Genomic DNA, 21,296 nt, shown 5'->3' on the forward strand with positions numbered 1-21,296 from the left:
TACACTTTGAGAACTCTATCTATCTATCTATCTATCTATCTATCTATCTATCTATCTATCTATCTATCTATCTATCTATCTATCTATCTATCTGTATATGTTTCATATATACGATAGTTTTAAATAAGCGTAAATGAACCAAACCTAGATTGTCTAACAGAGGGATGGTAGAACTTGTGAACACTACATTAGACAGACCTGGAAACTTCATGAGAGTACCAGTCAAAGCCCTTGACAGTTATGATCAAATCTAATTTGCTTATAACATCAAAAATTTGGACTCATACAAAAATTTGGATTTATACTCTGAGGATCATATAACGGTGGGGAACTAGACACAAACTCTATCCAAAAAGAGATGAGAAGAGATGCCCTCCCCAACCTTTATCTGATTTATTTATATCTAATATGTTTATGTTGACATTCAGTGGGGAAAAAAAGAGTTGGAGAAGAAGGCTCATAACATGTATTCCAGTGTGTTTATCTACTTCAGTATCAGCAGTACCCAATGGACAGCATATTTTTGTTTCAACCCAGCAATTTCACACTCTAAATTGTAGCAGTCAGCAAGGCCTTGACAAGCTAAATCAAGTGTATATGCAAAGTTAGCACATGATTAAGATGAGGTAAGGAATTCCTTGACTGTAGTGAATAGTGGCTGAACTTTACCAACTTTATTAAGATATTTTATGCTTATACATCATTCAAAGATTTTTTTTATTAAAAAAAGGTTGCAGACATAATAGAACTATCACACTCAAGTTTTTTATTTCACTTTTTTTTCTATGTACAAAATAGCATTATTTACAGTAAATGTTCCATTGACAGTATGGTTAAGCCAGAGATGCAATCATTTCAGAGGAACAAACAGTAATGTTCATATGTGACTTGTGGATTTACACACCGATACCCTGTTTTAAGCTGCATGGATTTTGTGCTTTATTCTTTTGTCTCCAAGAAGACATTTGCACTGGCACTGTAATACAGACAGGAAAATTAAAGATACATTTTTAAAAAATGTAATCACCACTAGAGGGCACAAAACCCTTATGCAGACACAACATTGACACGGCCTGTTTACCTATAGGTTTAAAAGCCTCAATTGAGCATGATTTTTATGACATTTTATGGGTCATTTTTATTATAATCCATTAACTTTTCAGCCTATTATTCTAAAGCATACTGGTGAAACCCGACTACAGTCTGACTTTCTTTAACCAGCACTGTTAAAAATGAATTGTGTGGCAGTGTACCTTTGAGCTCTGGCTTAAATGCATCGCAGCTGTTTCATTATTGATGAATAAGACCCACACAGAAATTTAAAGTGAACGTATGATGTTATTTCAGATTCATCTCTCTGCAGTTTTGCTTTAGTGAACAAGTCACATGGAAAAGAAGTATTTTGCAGGGTAGACTAGAAAGCTGTCAGAGTGCTACAAATACGAAATGCTTTAAAAATATCTTTTGACATGCCATGCTAAATCATCCATCTCCACTGATCCCCTTATGAAAATAAAAGGGATCATAGGGAATATTGGAAACATATGCATTTTATAGCATGGAAATGACTGAAGAAAATCAGCATGAAGGCAGTTAAATGTAAGCCAAAAAAGGCCAATCAATCATTTGTTATAAATAAATACATTTACTCTATAAACATCAACATTCAATCTTATGGTCTCTGCTCTGACAATTACATGTGACAACCTATCTGATTATCAATATTTTTCCCTATCATAAGGCATATCCCTTCAGTGTATCATTCTTCATTTTATGTCTCACAAAACATTTTAGTGTTGCTTGCACAGATCTTTACACACCTCTTCGACAGTAAAGACAGAAAGCAGGACAAATCAGGATTTTAGCATCACTGAAAGCACTGAACCCACAAAAGTCTGAGATCTGCCTGGCTGTGATGTGAAAAAGCAAAAAAGATACAAGTGATTATTTTTTTTCATCTTAGTTTATGTTCACGATGAAAGCTAAGCTCGGATTAGGCACACGCAAATGATTTTCAATATTTTCTTTAAATTATGACAGTGGAGCTTGACATATTTATAGAATGCATGATCCTTACATCCAAATATAAAATCATATGGTGAATTACATATTGATATTTCTTTCCTTCACAAAGGATGTGTAACATGATGCAACACCGAAAGGAGAGTACACAAGACTTAAAAGTTCTAACTGTGTAAACGAGCTGATTTTTTTTGTGGTCACAGTTTATACTAAGTGATTATACCTGTAGTGTTGTCTAGGCACATCTGCACACTTGAAAAAGGAAATGCATACAGAGAAAGACAGTCACAAATGACTTAAATAAACACCATGGACCTTTAAGGACAAGCTACAAAATTGGCTAAAATATTAGCCTAATTTGAACTTCTGAGCAAAGGGCATAACATCACGAAAAGCTTTTAGTTAAATCCTTAAAAGCATCACTTGCTGCTCTGTGTTAGCCAGGCATGTGTTAAGCTGCTGGCATTAGAGGTATGACTGGATATATATCTTTCTGAGGGTTAAGGTAAGGCATCCATTAAGTGAATAATGTACTATTGTGTGATTCTGTGAAAAGGTATTCATTCATATCATAACAAAAATGACGCTGCTGAAAATCTATTGAAATATGTGAGGTGTTGGCTGAGGGGCTAATAAGTGAAGGAAGGGTCCCACTCTGATAGGTGAAATTTTCGATTTGCCCAAACAGAGAGCATACTGCTCTTAACTGAAAAGACGCCTATTACTTCAGCTTGTTAAACATGGAAAACTGGGAGCTGTAATTGGAGCAACTGAGAGAACATAAACAACACAAAGGCAGAGATTTCCATACGGCATCTGATGTCTGAACTTCAAGTTAATGGACATCACGTCAGTTATTTTGGAGACGGATTCCAAACACTCAGGCTTGGTTCCCGTGTCACTGTTGAGACTGTATTTACTAAACCTAGCCTTTAAAAGTTCATTTACAGAAACTCAAAGGAGTTTAATGGCACTGTATTATAACCCTGTGCTGTCCAAACATATGCCTGTTCAAAAAGATAACAGACAGACAGCATCTCTGATAAAGAGTACGGAACCCTCACAGACTCACAGTATGGACTAAAAGTACATGTAAGAGAGATCAAATACAAAGACCCAACAGTACTCAAATACTGAGATGAAGCAAGTATGAGGAAAAGAGTGTAGAAAATAAGGGGAAAAAAGACACAGTGCATGTGAGGTCTCTCTATTGTCTCATATCTCCATTTCCTGCTACTGAGCCTGGCCTGCTGGCAGAACAGGAGCTGGAGGGGGTAGGGTCTTCATGGGGTGGGTGGGGGGTATCTTGAGAGCAGGGTTACATGGTGCTAGGTGGTGAGTTGGTCTCACTCTGGGGTCTGACTGGAGTCATCCTCATCATCGTCAGTGGTCACAGCAAAAACCCGGGCTCGCCTCATCTCTCTGAGGGGGTGTTTCTTATGGGAATGCTGCCGGAGTGGGCACAAGCCATGCGGAAAATGAGATGAAAAACAGGCATTTGCACAGGACTGTGCTTTGTATAGAATGCAACACCCAAACAGGACACAGTTCTGCCCTTTAAGCAAAAGATTTGGAATCTTTATAGTGGCCTTGAAAATAAGGTTTTAGTACTCAGCTTTAGTACTCTGTTCTAGCACTCCTTCTGAAACAGCTGGAATGACTAACCTAAAATTTTAAGTGTGATTAAAATTTCAAATTTGCTAAAGATATTTGATATAAGTGTGCCATAAATCACTAGTCCATATGAAAACCCATTTAGAAATCGACACAAGATTTTAAAATTCACAATAATAAATATTTAGTGCACGAGACAGTTGTCACTAACAAGTACCTACCATCTTGTAACATCTGCCACAAATCTCTGAGTCCAGGCTCATCATACAATAGCTTACTATAAAAGCTGAAACACTTTAACTTAATTGGAACATATATATAAATAGAAGCATATGCTCGGACAGGTGAAAACAAATTTTCCATAGCCTGGCTCATTCGGTGTGTCAGTGATTCCTACACCCCTCATAATAAAGTTGCAAATAGTTACATCAGACATTCATCAGAAGCTCCAAGCAACGTGTTTCCATTCATCTGGAAGAAACATTTCCCAAGATGAGTGCACGCCTGAATAAACCAGAAGAATACACAGAGACCACTTCTCAAGTGGACCACAGTGAAAACTGTAGGAGAGGGCAGCAGCCTTTTGGAGGCCCAGTGACAGCTGGGAGAAGGGGGCTGACCTGTTGATGGACATCCATGAAGCAATCAGGCCGGAGAGGCTAGCAGTTCTGCACGGAGCACACAGACGCACAGACAGCAGTGGGGTTACCACGGGAACACACAGGCAGAAACACCAGCAGCACACAAACTCACTCTCACAGCATGATGTGCACTTTTCAACGCAGGAGCCACTGAGGGCATGTATGTGTCATAGTGAGTGTGTGTGCGTGCAGGTGCGCGTGCGCGTTTGTGTGTGTGTGTGTGTGTGTGTGTGTGCAAGCGTGTGTGTTGTGTGCTTTATCTGTATGCCATATATTACTGGAACTAGACAATAGAGATTCTCATTATGCATGAGTGGTCAAAAAAGTATCTGTTTGTCCTTGCCATGTATAAAGTTAAATGGATATTACGTGACTCAGAAATGAAAAAAAAAAACAAAAAAAAACTGCTACAATGGGCTACAAAATATAATTTCTGGACCTGGGTTTTCCAAGCTTAGGAAACGTGCTTTTCACATAATACTGTATACTCTCATACGAAATCCATGCAAAACACACTACAATACAAAACAACCATTAACACCACTAACAACACATGGTATACCTACTGCATACCTACTGATTCAGAAAAAGAACAAGTGGTATATAAACCTTTACAGTCAGATAAAGTATGTCTGACCAGGCAAAAGCTGGTCTTTTAAGGCCATGAAGCACAGACAGTAATCTCACTGAAGGTTTACTCACCGATGACGATTTGTGATCATGCGGCCGCTCCAGTTTGATGCGTATATCTGTGCGGCTTTGATCGTGTCCTTTTCCGCCATCAGTTTGCAGGTTTCTGCCTGGAGCTATAGAGGGAACAGTACATCATTTCATACAGGCAAAGCAACAAAACTGCTTTACCTGATATTACAGTGGACATTGTGTGTGCGGGGCTCTTCAGCTCCGATAAATGTGGCAATGATAAGAATGTATGCGTAAAACTCTACACTACTTATAATGTCTGTGTGACAAAGCCGAAACACAAGACTCTTGGGTGAACTGCACCCTAAGTGCATGGTGATGAAAGCCTAGGCGATACAATAACCTGTCCTGTGTACGTTTTTACCTGGAGAGCTCCCCCTGCTGGCCGTGCTTACACTGCTCATGCTGTCTTCCAGCCACGTACTATAGGTAAACGAGTCCCGCTTGTGTGGCGTCCCAGCAGACGATAGACTCTCCTGTACAGAAATAGACTGGACTAGTCAGACTCACGTACCCATCCTCACTTACTATTAGCTTAACAAGTTCTGTGACAGACTGACATACGGGAAAATTAAAGTGGCTAATGTGAAAACTACAGACACCACAAGATTCCTACAGACAACAGTGTCTAACCATGCCAGTGTCATAATCTTCAGTAGCCTCTGTCTCATTTTCCTCCACCACACTGGCAAAGCTACTGGCGTTGGAGGAGGAGCGGGACAAGTCATGAGCTTCTGGAATGGAAGGAGCCCTGCAACACATAGCCGAACTACACACACACACACACACACACACACACACACACACAGTCTATAGTATCGCTACAACAGATAGCAATATGGTGCTAATCTACTGTACTGATCCATTTCTTAACACTGAAGACTCAAATCAGACATAAGAGATTTCTGTGAATAAATATAGTACATCAACAGTAATACACTTTTTGCAAACCTGTTTTTTGTGATGAGAACCTCAGGTGAGCTCTGATTGGATGAATTTTCAGACTTGGGATCCTGGGAGGCATGCCCACTGTCTGGTGTCTTTTGTGTGCTGGGGGAACATTCCCTGCTGCTGCAAGGACACAGATGTTCCATTAGGGGGCACCAATGAGACAAACCAGTGAGTCTCACCTAGAATCAGGCTAGATGAAGACAAAGCTAAAACCTCGAACTATTGTAGATTAGTCTGAGTAATTTCAGTCTGGTCATACGCATGCCACAGCAATCTACCACACACGCTGAGACAGGCAGACAGTGGTAAAAACCTGGGAGACAAGACTACTGCGGTAAAAAGAAAGCCTCTCTAGTGCATAGGATATAGGTCAGTTGTTTCTGTAGAAAGCAAATACTACTCTAAGGTTAAGGACAGGAGAATTCTACTCTACAGGCATTCTACACAGGAAGTGACATGTATACTTGGAGGAGTCCACGCTGAGCCTCCCACTCTTGAGACTGACGCTGGGCAGAGACACACAGAGTACTGTTCTGTCCTCGGACAAAAGAGCATCAATCCTTTCCCCACACCAAACACACACACACACACACACCCAACCAGGTACACACACACACACACACAAGACACACAGTAAGAGGTCTAGCTCTAGTTCCCATCAGGACACATATTGTGGACATACTGTGCACAAACATTCACATTCACACAAAAAGAAAGTCAATACTGGATCTAGCCTGAGCAAACGAAAGACCAAATCCACATTGTATAAAAGCTATGTGAGCTGCTGGCGCTCGCAGTAAGCTTGTGACCTTCGTTGACCTTCACCGTCTTTGTACTTCAGGAACCTCCCTGCCAGGAACATAAATCTTGTTCAATCCTCACCTCTTCTCCTGAACCTCTTGGATATTCTCAATGCCGATGGCACTGCTACGTCTGGAGCTGAACGGACCAGACTTCTTCCGAGTTGGGCTCTTCCCGGGGATGATTAAAGACTGTAACAAAGAGAGATAGAATGAGTGAATTACCTCCAAAACTCTGATAAGGTTTCTCACCGCCAATTCCTTTCACACACTCTCCTCTCAAACCATGACTGTCACGTTCCAGTGTTGTCACCATAAGAGTTTATGTTAGAGATTAGTTTGGTGTTAGGTAGGGAGTCTAAGTTAGGACAACTCCCCCAATTGCTTGCTAGTTTTGTTTGTATTTTTTAGCATCGATTTTTACCTCTGAAATAAGTACTTTAGCATTCTGTGACGTGATCTGAAACTTTATGGGGAACAGGGATCATTGATCTGCAAACTAGAGTGTCCAAAAAGCCAGCTGTGTGTCACTGCCTCTCTTTCTACAGAAGGAGTAAAGAGTGTGTGCACTTAGGGGCTTCAGACAGAAACTCCAGTGCCAGTGGTGATGTGAGAGATGAAAGGTGCGGGACAGTGGCTTACTGAGCTGCGTGTTCACTATGAGGGCTTTGTTCTCTGTCTGAGTGAACTGAGCTGTGGGGTTTCCTTCTGCCTTTTTTTAAAAGCTTCAAAAATAGGACTTGAAAAAATGCTTTTATCTGAAATGCCTTCAAAGACTTCAGACAGAATAGAATTTTTTTTCTTCATGTTTCAGTGCTATCAACATTAAATGAGTGTACAATTAACAGAAAAAGAGAGAAACACAGAGCACAAGGCATAACTGCAAACAAGTAGAGCTGCGTTAAATATGTGATAGGACAATAAAAATACATTTGGAAAGATAGAATGGGGTCAAAGACACTGGACTGCTGATGCTATGAGGAGCGACATATGATTCAATGGGATGGAAAAAGACTCTTGTCACATACATAAATGTACAATATGCATTTATGAAGACCAGCTAATATTGATGTGATAGAATTTCTGAGAAGTGGAGAGCTTGTGAGAGCACATACAACACTGTCGGATGAAGGATGGAAAATACATATCGCCCATGAACAATATGGATATGACATGTGACTGATAAAGGGCACAGGTGCCATGCACAAGAACGGTGGGCTGCTATTAATTTTATCCTATGCACTTACACAAAGAATTTTTTTCAACAGATACAGTAACATGAAACACAAGAAATGCCCCAGTTATTGGTTCCAGGTCTTAAAGAGGAAGGTATTGTGGGGAGCAGATAAATGTACTTGAAAAACATCAAACTCCTGAGGTCTAAGTAAAGTAAGCTAAGAGCATTAGGACAGTGTGGAAGAGTTGGTATACTCTTATGGATGCAGTCATGCTGTGAGAACGAGTGATGCAGAGAGATGCAGAGAGTGTGGGAAGATTTAGAGTCAAACATGAACCTCTTCTATCGTTCCTATCCCTATGGCACTGCCGCGACGTCCGTATTTACTGGGACTTTTCCCTGGGACAAGCAATGACTGCACAGAGATTGCACAAAGAAACAGTGAGAGAGAGAGAGAAAAGAGAGAGAGAGAAAGCGAGAGAGAGAGAGAGAGAGAGAGAGAGAGAGAGAGAGAGAGAGAAACACACCATGAGATCACATGCAGCAGGTTATGTTACAAAAACACAAATTCACTACAAATCACAGCTGTAGAGTTGGATAAGAAGCACAGTTTTAAACAGAGGCCATCATGAACACAGCACAGGCAGCAATAATGAGGGAAGGGGCCAGAGCAGGACAGGGCTGGGCCCGCTCTGACAGCCACTGCAGGCCTAAGAGAACAGACACACAGTCGGGAGAGGAGGACAACAAAGCACAACATTAGAGACAAAAGCAGTTTAGTCATAAACCTGTTAGGCTCACTAGTACAGGTTAGAGCAGAAAAATTGAGAGAGTTACACCACTGTGTTATATATAGAGAGAGCCTGAAAAGGATTGGTGTTTTTCCATTCCTCGCCTTCATGGCATCCTTCCTTTGTCCCCAGAGTCTGGGCTATCATGAGAGTACTATAGCAGTATGATTTATAATAGTGTGTGAAAATCAGATACGCTGTCAGATTGCATGGACTTTGCTAGCCGCTATACTTGACAGTGATGAATGTTAAAGATGACCACAGCAAGTACAGGGCACAGTAAATGAGAGGTTTCCAAGTTTTCCATCTAAAAACACATTGCATGTCAAGGTCAAAGCTGCCATACCAATGGCAAACAGCATGAATTAGAGAACATGATGTCATCATCAATAACGAACCATCCCTTATTAACTCATATGTTCATATCACTGTAATATGCTAACTCCATGTTTGCATTTGAGATGTTTGGTTGCCCGAACAATCTGTGAGGAGCAGGAGATTCAGTGTAGACAAACCAAATTGGGAGGAGGCTATGTGTGTGCCGCCTAATCACCCGACCACACTCACCGTGAGGGATGGATAAACCCTGACCAGCATACCAACAGACCTGTAAATAAAACACCAGCGTAGGCAGAGCATACACACGCACACACTCACACACACACTCACACACACACACTTATTCACATTTACAGTACTGTAGGCTCTAATGCAGACAGAGTGAGTAGAGAACTCACATTCATTCACATTCATTTTTATCCATAACTGACCTTCTAGACCGTAGTGTGGACCTTACAACATCCTAAAAAATACCTCTACTCAACTTAAAAATGCTTTGAAAACACATCATTTTACAAACACCCCTAAACGTTTGTCTTTTTTTTTTCCATTTACATTCATATGTCAGACTCCTGGTGGTGGTGGTCTGGCTAGGATTTGGTGAGAGGAGAGGAGCCACATTCAATATTTTGAGTCACATCACAACATGCAGGTCTTTGGGGAGTTTCCGTGCTTACCCCTGTGGACTGCATGCACCTCTCAGAACACACTACAAACATCACACTGAGTCTTTCAACAGCTCTGCCTGAACACACTTTTAAAAAGGCTGAGACACAGCGGTTCATCCAAGGGCTGAAAAGTGTTGTTTTTTTGGGGTTTTTTTTTTTTTTATGGTTGATGAACATTGTTACAGAAGAAATGGCAAAAGCCAGAAAAGTGCACAGTGGTCAGTGTCTCTCAAGACATACTTCAAAGAGCAGTATGTAACTGTGGACAGAATGAAAATATCAGTAATTATGGACATGAAGAAGACAAAACACAACAATGATGATGTATTGATGCTGTTTAGGTCACTGTATGTGATGACTAGCATGGCATATTTCATTTGATGACTCACTTTGATTAATTTTTTGATGATCCATTTTTTATTTTATTTCATTTTTTTTTTTACTCTGCGTTTATCTGTTGCTTGTTTCTACAGGCACACACTGCAGTAGAGTCTCTTTGTAGTGTTTTGTGATCTGGAGTATGCTGTGACAGGCTGTGAAGATGGGGTTAGTGAGGTAACGGTAGTGTAAGGGTGGGCGGGGGGGGGCTGGGTTTTTAACCGGGGAGGGGGAGAGGGTCACTTGTCTCTTCTGAGGTCATAAGGGATTACTTACTAGCCCAGGGAGTTTGGGGGTCTCTGGTGGATTGTGGTTGTGGGTAAAGCTGCCGCTGTGACTAGTGGAGACTGTGATTGGCTTCTTGCTAAGGAGGCCCATGGCATCCATAGACTGGCTTCTGCTACGGATCACCCGCTACAGAGAGAGATGAGGAGAGATGGTGAGCTCAGCAGCTGTGGGTGGAGAGAGAGGGGCCATAACGGAAGAGTGAACGGGAGGTGCTGAGCTACGACAGCCTCTGAGCTAATGCTGAGAAGACACACCCTGAGGTAATCAGAACTGATTGCTTGATTGACAGACCCTAAACCAATCAGAATGTAGCACGAGAGACATGGAACCAATCGGAATGTGTGGATATGAGACCTCGATGCGATCAGAATGCCCGTTAAGCACTGAGACTGAAGAAGATGCATATAGTGAGGTGTTGAATGAGAGGATAGGTATGGAAAGTCTCTGAGAAAGTACAGAGAAGAAAGAGGGAGCATGAAGGCACAAAAGAAGCATGCAGCCAGATTTGTTTGCCCAGAAGAGATCATTCCAGAGTTGGCACCACTTACTCCTGCTCCCAGGACAGAGCACCATAGGGAGGGCTGCTTTCCAGATCTCCTAATGGATATTGATTAAGCATTTCACTCCGAAGTCCTGCCTGCTTCCAAGGACATAATCTCAGATCCCAGAATCCCCGTACTTCAACACTCTCACAAAAAAAATGATGTAAATGCCAGAAAAGGGAACAACCTTCATTCCCAGTGACCTGGTTCAGAGTCTAAGCCCAGGGGCTCATGTGTAGAAACAGTTACAGCAGCGCCTATGACAAGATAATGGGCGGTGATGAAACTGTGATTTATGAGATAAGGTGAGATCGATCTCGCTGTGTTTGGGTAGCGGGTAAATTGATGCAGAAAATTGAATCACCCTGGTTACACAGCTCATCTGGTGTGTACAAACAGCCTGTGCTTTCGGGGTGTGATTGGTAGTGAAAATTTATATACGCAAGAAAATGAACTGTGTAATAAGTTTCCTGTGTCCTAGATCCACGTATATGAGAACATTGAACAAACTGACGGAAAACGAGGCTTCTTAAAAAGAAGACATGTGCTGCAGTTTTCATTTGACAGATACATGGATTGCTCTGTTCATTTATCAAAGAGTGTAGAATTTCAACTCTGCAAATATGCACTGCTTATACGCATGCTATCATGTCATTAAAGGAAAAAAAGCAAACGGAGTCATAATCAGCAGCTAATTGCCCCGAGAACCACTGCGTCTATCATTGTGTGAACACAAGTAATTAATTCTAATTAATGTAATAAATGATATCATTATGGTTTGGAAATCTGTTGGCTGTTAAAGCACTACTTCAACAGCTGGTTTAACGAGGAGGCTGAATCGACAGCTTGACTCTAAGGGAAGAAACATCCGTCTGAGCACAAAAATAATGCTTTGAGTTTTGTTGGAGAAAATGAAAAAAAAAAAAAAGGGGTAATAAAAAATTCCCAGTGCGGACTTTCGTCATTCATAGGGAAAAAGCTAGACTGTGGAGGAGCTGAGAAGAAACAACAGCACTTGCTAACTGCTGTTGAGCATCGACCATAGTGCATCCAACCTAATTCAATCTGGTAAACAGCCTGAGCTCCATAAAAGCACCGTTAGGGTCCCCAGTTGTGCTGTCATTGTTAGAGCAGTAAAAGCCCATTGTGAAGCAGCCTTGGCCTTGCCCTTGATCATGCTGAGTTACCTTGAAAGACTCAAAGAAGCCCCCTCCTCCTCCACTCCCATTCTCCAACTTGTCTTCATCGCCTCCGAGGCCCATCATAGCCTGGCTGTTAATGTGCAGCTCCTCGTACAGCGTCTCCAGCAGAGCGGTCCGTGTGCGCTCCTGATGACACACACACACACACACACACACACACACACACACACACAGTGAGAGTGAGTGAGAGACATACACCCAATCATTGGTATTAAGATTAAGTGTAGATAAAGTTTACCCTCTTCAGTGAAAAAGAAAATGAAGGAGAAGGAGTTTTTTTCTGTCTTGTGTGTGCCACCAGGCAATATGCAAATGCATAAGACAAGCTGGGCTATGAGGATACTGAAAATGGTACAACAATTTTGATGTGCTGATATTTCTATCTTGACATCTGGGTAACTCACCTCTAGTTTAGCAAACTTCTCAGCTTTGTAGCAGGCATACTCTGCATTGATGAGTTTAGTGAGCAGAAACTCATGAAACTCTGGTCCCTGTGTGTGTGGAGGGAAGAGTGGGAGAGGAGAGAGAGGTGAGAAGGGAATGACCTCTAGATCTTAGAATGTAACTGAGCGAAAAAAAAAAAACATGGAAAAAATGCAGATACAGAGCACATTCATCTGTGAGCAACTCACTTCCATTTTAAGTCAGCACACACACATGCACACAGACACAGACACAGACACACACACACACACACAGACACACACACACACATTTTAACATTTGGCAAAAGATTTTGGCTGACTTACTTTTCTAAAAACAGCAGGGTCTGGCAGGGCTGGTCCAAAAAAGGGGACATCATCTCGAGCTGTCACTGACACCTACACAGTAACACAAAACCCATTTCATACTGCAACCCCATATTACAGTCAGAGTGCTAAACACTGCTGCTGTACCTTTAGGATGCTCTACCTTGTACAAGACATTGTCAGAACAAGCATTCTCTACTTGCACCACGACATAGGCATGCAGGAAGTTGGACGCAATCATATCTGGCACAAAGGGAGTGTTTTCATCCTGAAACACGATAGCCACAATGTCGTTTCCTATGTGTCTCTTTCTCTGCAGCTGGAACAAAAAAAAACGATACACAAAGAGACAGCAGACAGTCAGAGAAGTGAACAGTGAAGCCTTCAATGCTGATGATCTGAGCCATACTGATAAATAAATAAATAAATAAACAAATAATCTATGTCCAGCCTCAACAGGTTGTGCTCACACTGTGACTCAAATCCCAAAAAATTCAAATTCAGTAATTTGCATGCTCCAAACAGAATTTAAGTAGTAAATATGGTAATATTTATAGATTGTAATGCTTGATACAAAAAAGAACTTTTTGGGGTCTTTGAATTAAGTCCAGTACGAAAATACATAACGGTGAATCTCTCAGTTTGAAAAAATGAGCAAAGGTGAGACAGTTAATTATGTTGGTAAAGAGTTTCACACATGAATAAGTTTTTTCTCATTTTTCATAATTTATTACTGTTTGTCTTTCAGCTCCAAAACAAGACTTTTTTGATGAATATTTTATTGCTATATGTGTGAGTGAGGATGCCCTTTCTCACACTCGTTTGCCATCTCTCTCTCTTTCTCTCTCTCTCTCAGTGTGTGTGTGTGGCAATACAGCCTAAGGCTGGCAGATGTTGTTTCTCTCAGCATGCCCTAACAGATGGCAGGTGGGACCGTAGATGAGCCAGGATCCTGTTTAGACAAGGGGAGTGGGAGCAAGGCTGCTGGCCATAACTACTTGGCCTAAAGTTCAATCACCCAGCCAGTCCACACGAGACCCCACTGTCTCTGTCAACTTTCAGTTGCTGTTCCAAAGTGTGTGTGTATGTGTGTATGTGTGTATGTGTGCATGTGTGTATGAGTGTGTGTGTGTGTGTGAGAGTGTGTGTGTGTGTTCTAAATGCGGATGATTCCCTGAGGAGTATGCACTAAAAACAACCCTCTTCTGAGAGACTGTTTGTGCTCAGTGTGAAGGAGTAGAGTATAAAGGTCACTTTGTGAACCAAGTCAACAATGATATGCCAAGGGCGCTGTAGCATGTGGCTAGTGAAAAGAAAATATTTGCCAGGGCATGATAGACAATCTTTCTTCCCTTGTCCTGTAAGACATTCTATCTAACAGATTATGCCATGATTACACTTTGAAAATAAATTACTTCTAGTGCTTCAGAGTCTGAAGATCACTGAAAATTGATTGTCTAGCTCCTACATTTTTTATACTGAGGTACAGCGAAACTGACTGCTGGTAAAAAAAAAAAAAAAAGCAGTTATAATTATGAAGGAGTCTTCTGGTGAGATAGAAAATGGGATTGAAGGTGCAGGTGTTCCATTAATTAGGCCACTGGCTTTTCACCACATGTGGGCAGAGGGCAAGGATACCTGCTGTGTGTCTCCTTCAGTGTAAGGCAGCTTTGTGGAGACGTGGAACATGATCTCCTTATTGTGGAAGTTGTGATAGACGGACTCTGTGCCGGTCTGTCCGTGCGTCACATCCAGCCCACCCCGGAAACTGGAGGGGGGAGTAGAAAAAGTCACAGAAACTCAAAGCACCCTGCAGGCTTATCAAGCAAAAAATATGAATAAGAGAGCTGTAATGGACCATAATACCACTGCATAATAAGATAACTCTAATCACTCTCTCAAATGCCATTACCACAGCACTACTGCAGTATTCACATGCTTGTTTCCACCTTTGTACGGAGAGTTTCACAAATCATGCTTAATGTTTGGGAGTGGCAATGTGTGTGTGTATTTGTGAATATGGGCATTACCCTTTGAAATCATGAAGTTCAATTTTCTGACCAAGAAACTCCAAGAACTCCACAAAAGCTGGGCTTTCTTCATTGTTTCCAAAGAGTTCTTCCTCTGAAGTCTATAGAGATAAAATATATGTACTATGAATATATATATTCTAAAAGCATATCAATTCATACGCCTACTTGATTAACCTTGAGGCACATTGGTATAAACGGGTACCGCAGATCACCTAATGAACTCAGGCTTCATTCATTCACATACTTTCCATAGACCCAGCAACAGCACAGCTTTAACAATGGATGATTATAATGACAAGAGAGAGTGATGATACTACTTTTTTTAGCAAGCATAAAGCAAAATGTTTAATAAATGTTAAACGAAGTGAACCTGCACACGAGCACGAACTAACATCTTCACAAAGGAAACAGGGCCCACTCTAAAATTAGCAAATCAAAAAGGGGTCTTTCATTCAAGGTCCTAGGGGACCAATTAGCCTGATGAAAATGCTAATGGCTTTCCTGAATAAACATATTCTCTAATATGCCGAGAAAGGTTGGGGTGTCAGGCAAGAGGGTTCTGTCTGCACCCCACACACACTCCACACATCATAAGTTGGGGGTCAGATGCACTTGTTAGCATATTTACAGGTTTTGGGGAAACATAACCCTTGGGAAAAAAATGTTGCGCTCTTTGTATTTGGAACGGAGAGAGGCTGAGCGTAGATGCGTCGATTTGAGAGAGAAAAAAAGCTTTTTTCAGCCTTTGGCACTTCATGTGTCTGCCACTCCACACTCATCTGCTCTGCTTCTCAGCTATGCTAATGTGCCGTAGGTGCCGCTAGCTAGAGTTCTTCAGGCACCTCTCATGTTGCCGCTCACATCCAGAGCACAGCAACCCCTCTTTAGGTTTGAAGGTCAAGGGTATGGCTCTCCGTGATCCAACCTTTCTTCCCAGTCCTCAGTAATCAACAGCTTTATGATTTTAATATGAAATGAATGGATGTAATGAACACACTGCTGGAGCCAAAGGTTCAAATTTAAATGAAGAACTCGAGAGAAGACTGATGACGGCTACATAAACAAGCTATGAAGCTTATTTTGAGGTGTTTAATATGTTTTGTTTTATATATATATATATATATATATATATATATATATATATATATATATATAACAAGATTACCTTGACTCAACATCTTAAATTCAGACTGCATTAGTATATTTGAACTATTGCATGCTCGACAGGATCTGGACAGGAGCTGGACAATGAATTCTCTATAGGGCATGAAAACTCTTAAGGGACGTACCTGTCCAAACCTCTGATAAATGACTCCAAACTTGAAGTTGTTGCTGATAACATGTTCATCAAAAGTGACAATGAGTCTTGAGGCCTGGGGAGATTACAGAAGATGAGATCAAGAAACAGTCCATTCCATTTCATGATTCTATGTAATATTTTCCAACTGCTGAGAAAAGACAATCAAATCCCCTGGTATACCCCCAAGTGAAGACTAAGTCACAGTTCAATTAATAAGGGCAAATTATAATTACGGCCTAGATTAGTCATTTGTGTATTTTGTATGTAATTTTGATGTGGCAAGATCACATTTATATGCAAAAAGCATGCAGAGCCATCTAACATACCTTTGGGTAAAGTACTGGGTAAAAACGATCCACATTCACCTCTTCACAGACGAGCTTGGAATAACAAAAGGAGTAAACACACATTGATTTTTTTGCCTGGTGCCCATTTTCTATAGTAACAGTGACAATGCACTGCTTTCATTCTCTCTCTCTCTCTCTCTCCCCATCTTTTTTTTAGGGTAGGGCGAAAGAAGCCACAAAGGGATGGAGGCTATCAGTCAAGTCACTCACAGAGAACCATGATAAACGAGGGTGATCCAAAACAATAGTTTTGACCCTTTAACCCTCTCTCTCTCTCTCTCTCGCCCTCTCTCTCTCTCTCTCTCTCTCACCTTGGCCATTTGGACAACGTTGGGGAACTCAGTAAGACAGGATATTGGAATCACGTCATGATACGTTTTCAATTTGGTCCTGGAGAAGAGGAGAAACAAGCAAAGCATCAGACGCCAAAGCAAACCAAATGTATCAGCTTCCTCTTTTAACATGCACTTTCCCTTTATCACCTATGGAACAATAACTTTTTTTCTGAGTAGTTCTATAACACAAAACAAAACCACAGTGTTTTTTTTTTGTTGACATGACACTTCTAAATCAGTCACATGGGTTTTATGTAAGGAACACTGTTCCGTTGCCTTTTCCGCCCACACACTGGCCTATATTGTCCATCTGGTGTTTAATGTGGAAATGAGGTTGGAGGATAAATTCAGTGGATTTACCCATATGTGAGAAGTGTTTGACTGAGGGCGCTATTCTCGTCTTAGGAAAAGATTCACGACTCGCCGCAAACGGATATTGTAATGTTCCGTATCATATCCAACTGTCATCTAAAAGTCACAATTGTTAAAAACAAAAGAATAAAAGCTTGTGTGGTTCTTTACTAAGCTCTTCACTTTATTCTCTTCTTTATTCTATTCTATCGACTCTTAGCCGGGACTGGGTTGGGGTTGGGGTTGGACAGAAAGAAGGGAACGGGATGGATGGGTAGGGTTTGAGCACAGTACCTAAGAAGCAGACGGAGGTGCTCCTGGTCCCCAATCACGTCATATTTCACTGAGAAGACCAGGTGGCCTAGGGTGCTGTCCACTGTGTAGTAATTAAAGTGTTCCTAATGACACAGCAGAGAAGGACAGAGCTAATGGATGTTTATGATCCCAGACACACACCCACACAGACCATGACTGCATTTACACTGTACTCCACAGGCTAACAAACCGCCTCCGCTCTACACGGGTCTCCTCCATTACCGATATTAGATTTGAACACATTAGGCTTATTTCAAACAAAGTCTAATGCGTCTTCATTAAAGTGAGTCTCAAAGGTGCCAGGTACGTGTTAGTGATCCATTTTAAACTCTTTGCATTCATTTGATAAAATTGAGTCAAATGGTCATTAAAACATTTCGGGAAATTATTCAGTCTCTGTTAATGTAATACTCCTGGCTCTTTGTGATCTTTTGTTACGGTCTCTTAAGACCGTAGCTCTTATATCAGATGGTTCTAAAGAGCAATCACAGTAAAAGTGTCCCTATCTCTGCTATGCAAAAGTGCTTTGAACGTAGGGTAAATGAAGGCTGTCCATGTCTCGACTTTCTTCCATTCACACTGCTCACTGAATAAACAAAAGTTGCACATTCAGGTGATGTGAGTATGGCAAATTCTTGAAGATCAGTAATATCCAGAATCATCTTCAGCGTATGTTTGTACAGTGAGTTTGGCTGGTATAGTGAGTCCTGCCTGGCTGTCGGTAACAGTGATACGTTGTGGTGAGTCAGGCTCATGCTCACCTTGCCCAGAAAATGCTTCCTATAGATCTTTGCGGTTGTGTTGCATTCCAGTTTGATACGGGCGGTGGGAGAGAGGAGCTGCTCCACATCATTCCCATTGCTCAGCTCGTGATTGGTCCCTTCAATCCAGTAACCTCCAAACTGGGGTAGCAGAATCAGGGGAAATGGGCTTTTTCTGCCAAGAACCTGAGAAATATCCAGGTAGAAATATTAGAGACAACCAACTACCTTAGAGAGCAATCACTGTAAATAACTGTACTGGCTGAAAAGACATTCTGAAAAGACATTTACCTCATGGACACTGGGGTACGGGATGTAGTCCTCCTCAGTCTGGGAGGAGAAAGAAGAATATGTCACTTATATGTGAGAGTCTGATCTCCTAATAAAGCACAGGAAGAGCCTGAATCTATTTATGTGCAACTATTTCAAATAGTTTGGAGGTCTATGCTAAGCACAGTACATATATGTGTATATCTCTGGGTTTTAAAACTGAGGCATCTGTATATGGTGAGTTAAATTTGTTAGAAAAACTCTAAAAACCAAAATGTGAAGGTTAGAGAGGTTGAGGAACCAAGGGAACAGGCAAACTGCTGGAAAACCTCCTTGTTTAATTGAGCAGGAAAGATAACAATTTTGCTACACTTACCATTGCAAAGAAACTAGGCTGCTGTGCATATCAGTTCTGTTCATTAAAAACACATGGCTCAGGGCAAGAGATTATTGCTCTATAACAATTAAGCTTCATGTTTTTCCACCTCTGTTAATTGTGTGTGTGTGTGTGTGTGTGTGTGTGTGTGCGCGTGTATGTGTGTGGGGGTTGGTGTTGGGGAGTGTTACTGGTAGCTTTGATCTCTGAACTCGGCAGAGAAGATGATAACTGCCCGCTCTATGCGAAGCAGTCTGTGTGCTGAAAAGGACAGGCTCTCCTGTAGAAGAGACAATAAGGGCTTTGTGTGGAGGAGAGATGTAGGGATGAACATACTTTGAGAGGAGGAGGAAGAGGGCACCGCTGCTCATCCATTCTGTTGCTCTGAAAGACAAACAGAATAGAGTCACACGCTTGTCATCAGAGCCCTTAGTTCTGATGGCCTAAATAAATAAAAGGTGATATATCGGCAATACTCTTAAGATAAAATAAGCTAGTACACCCATACTTTTCCTGCAAAACAATGAAAAATGATATATGCTTTATTACTAGAGATGACACAAAGTGATGTAGCATATTAATATAAACATATGAATCCACTGACAAATTAGAGAAACCAGACTCTTCATCTAATAATATTCAAAAACATTATTCAGTGGAATTAGAGAATAAAGAGAGTGCAGTAACAAAAAGATGAAAAAGATCCAGCACTTATTGTTAAAAAAAATAAGGAAATTATTCGACACTGACACAGTGAAAGAAAAGTGGAAAAAAGAGAAAAGATGAAATGAAAGAGTATGTACAGAGTAGTAGATAAAGTCATCAACATGCCACAAAGGGGATGGTTATGAGGGTGCTACTTAAAAGAATTTCACATCAAGTTAGAGCTGTACATGTATTGTTTGGCTTTGGAAAAAGTAAACAAAACATAGCGTCCTTTATGAAAACATACCCACTCACCATGTGATCTAGAGAAAGGAAGGTTCATGAAGCTGACCAAATACATTTAAGACCGCTGGAAATAAGTAAGACAACTCATCATGGTTGTCTCCTAAAATGGCTTGGAAATGCCATGACTATTACGAGATTTAAGTACCAAATTTGGTTCAAATGGCAGAATCACCAAATCTAATTTCATCTTCCTAAAGGGTCTTGAAGTGTTTGAGAAAACAGAACTCTTTTTGCCAGTTCGTCTGATGGAGACTTTGAGTGTTATTCAGGTTAAGTTTAGTCAGAACAGCCCACAGGCTGTAACTGACCGCGACAGAGGCCATGTGAGATCATGTCTTTTGGTGCCTCTCACAGCTGTCACTTAATGTTAGAAATGATGGGATGTGATATCAGGTCAGTGGAATTGCTTGGCTATTTGATGACAGACTCAAACAACGCCTCTTCTTAAAGAAGTGACTAAGTAAATCTTTCCACTGCTGGGATAAGTGAAACATACCTTCTGGCATTTACTTTTCTTTCACGAAAATCTAACCAAGAGTCACGTAACACTCGGTAACATAATCAAGCAGAAGATCGTTTTCATTTTGTTCTTAGATGAAGTATGCTGTGAAATGTGAGGCAATATCAATAATATCTGGGTACAAGATATCGATAATATTTGGGGACATTTTGAAGTGTTCATTTTGGATATTATGGATGACAGTAGAGAATGTGATCGATTCGACATGTTCTAACCCTATTTATTGATCACATCTCGCACGGCAAGCAGGACAAGGATGGTAGAGATCCTTTATAACTCGAAGTTCTCTGAAGTAATCATATGAAGTCTAGGGTGACCTATAGTACATTCTGAACAAGCATAGTGTACATTCTGAAATCATAAAACTGGATTCATGACACAATGTTATCCCCTTATCTGCAAAGTTGACCTTCAGTAGAAAGCAAATGACAAGCAAATGCAACAAACAAAGACTGACGAGGAAGGAAAGCTAATGCTGAGAGCTAGTTCAGTTAGTGTGAGCTCCTAGACTCAGAAACGAGCAGGAGGAAAAATAAAAGTAAACGTAAAAAGAAATACATTACCTGCATTCTCTCAATCATTTCAAATAAATCAGTGGTCTGGAAAAAGGGGAGATGAGATGAGGGGATGAATAAATGAAATTTCGTGTTGAACGGTGGATTTATGTTCCCATGATCTAAGTGGGGCATGCCAGAGAATGCCACCAGAATGTTAATTTGGTACACTTAATCACAGAGCACAAACATGGGATTACTGAAAAAAAAAAACCTTATTCATCCTCACTGCTCTGAAATTCATCAGTACACAAGTCTGTCAAAAAAAAAAAAAATACTTACAACCTGGCAATACAACATCATCTACTTATATGAAGAG

General features: G+C 40.9%; 1 protein-coding gene across 1 annotated transcript; it reads right to left on the bottom strand.

Annotated features, from left to right (window-relative positions):
- Positions 1 to 2,743: 2,743 nt before the first annotated feature.
- rap1gapa (RAP1 GTPase activating protein a) lies at positions 2,744 to 21,019 on the bottom strand. The gene is made up of 24 exons (XM_030767732.1): positions 20,987 to 21,019; positions 19,289 to 19,336; positions 18,598 to 18,636; positions 18,307 to 18,492; positions 17,525 to 17,628; positions 16,856 to 16,934; positions 16,524 to 16,577; positions 16,187 to 16,270; positions 14,895 to 14,995; positions 14,503 to 14,632; positions 13,028 to 13,183; positions 12,865 to 12,936; positions 12,520 to 12,606; positions 12,101 to 12,241; positions 10,360 to 10,497; positions 8,245 to 8,322; positions 6,813 to 6,922; positions 6,395 to 6,490; positions 5,931 to 6,050; positions 5,613 to 5,748; positions 5,344 to 5,455; positions 4,980 to 5,077; positions 3,373 to 3,470; positions 2,744 to 2,792 (listed from the first exon to the last, which is right to left on the bottom strand). The coding sequence occupies exons 1-24, from the start codon at positions 21,002 to 21,004 to the stop codon at positions 2,744 to 2,746; spliced, it is 2,334 nt and encodes a 777-aa protein (XP_030623592.1). The 5' UTR covers positions 21,005 to 21,019.
- Positions 21,020 to 21,296: the final 277 nt, after the last annotated feature.

Source organism: Chanos chanos, chromosome 3 (assembly GCF_902362185.1).
Source record: "Chanos chanos chromosome 3, fChaCha1.1, whole genome shotgun sequence".
NCBI classification, from domain to species: Eukaryota; Metazoa; Chordata; class Actinopteri; order Gonorynchiformes; family Chanidae; genus Chanos; species Chanos chanos.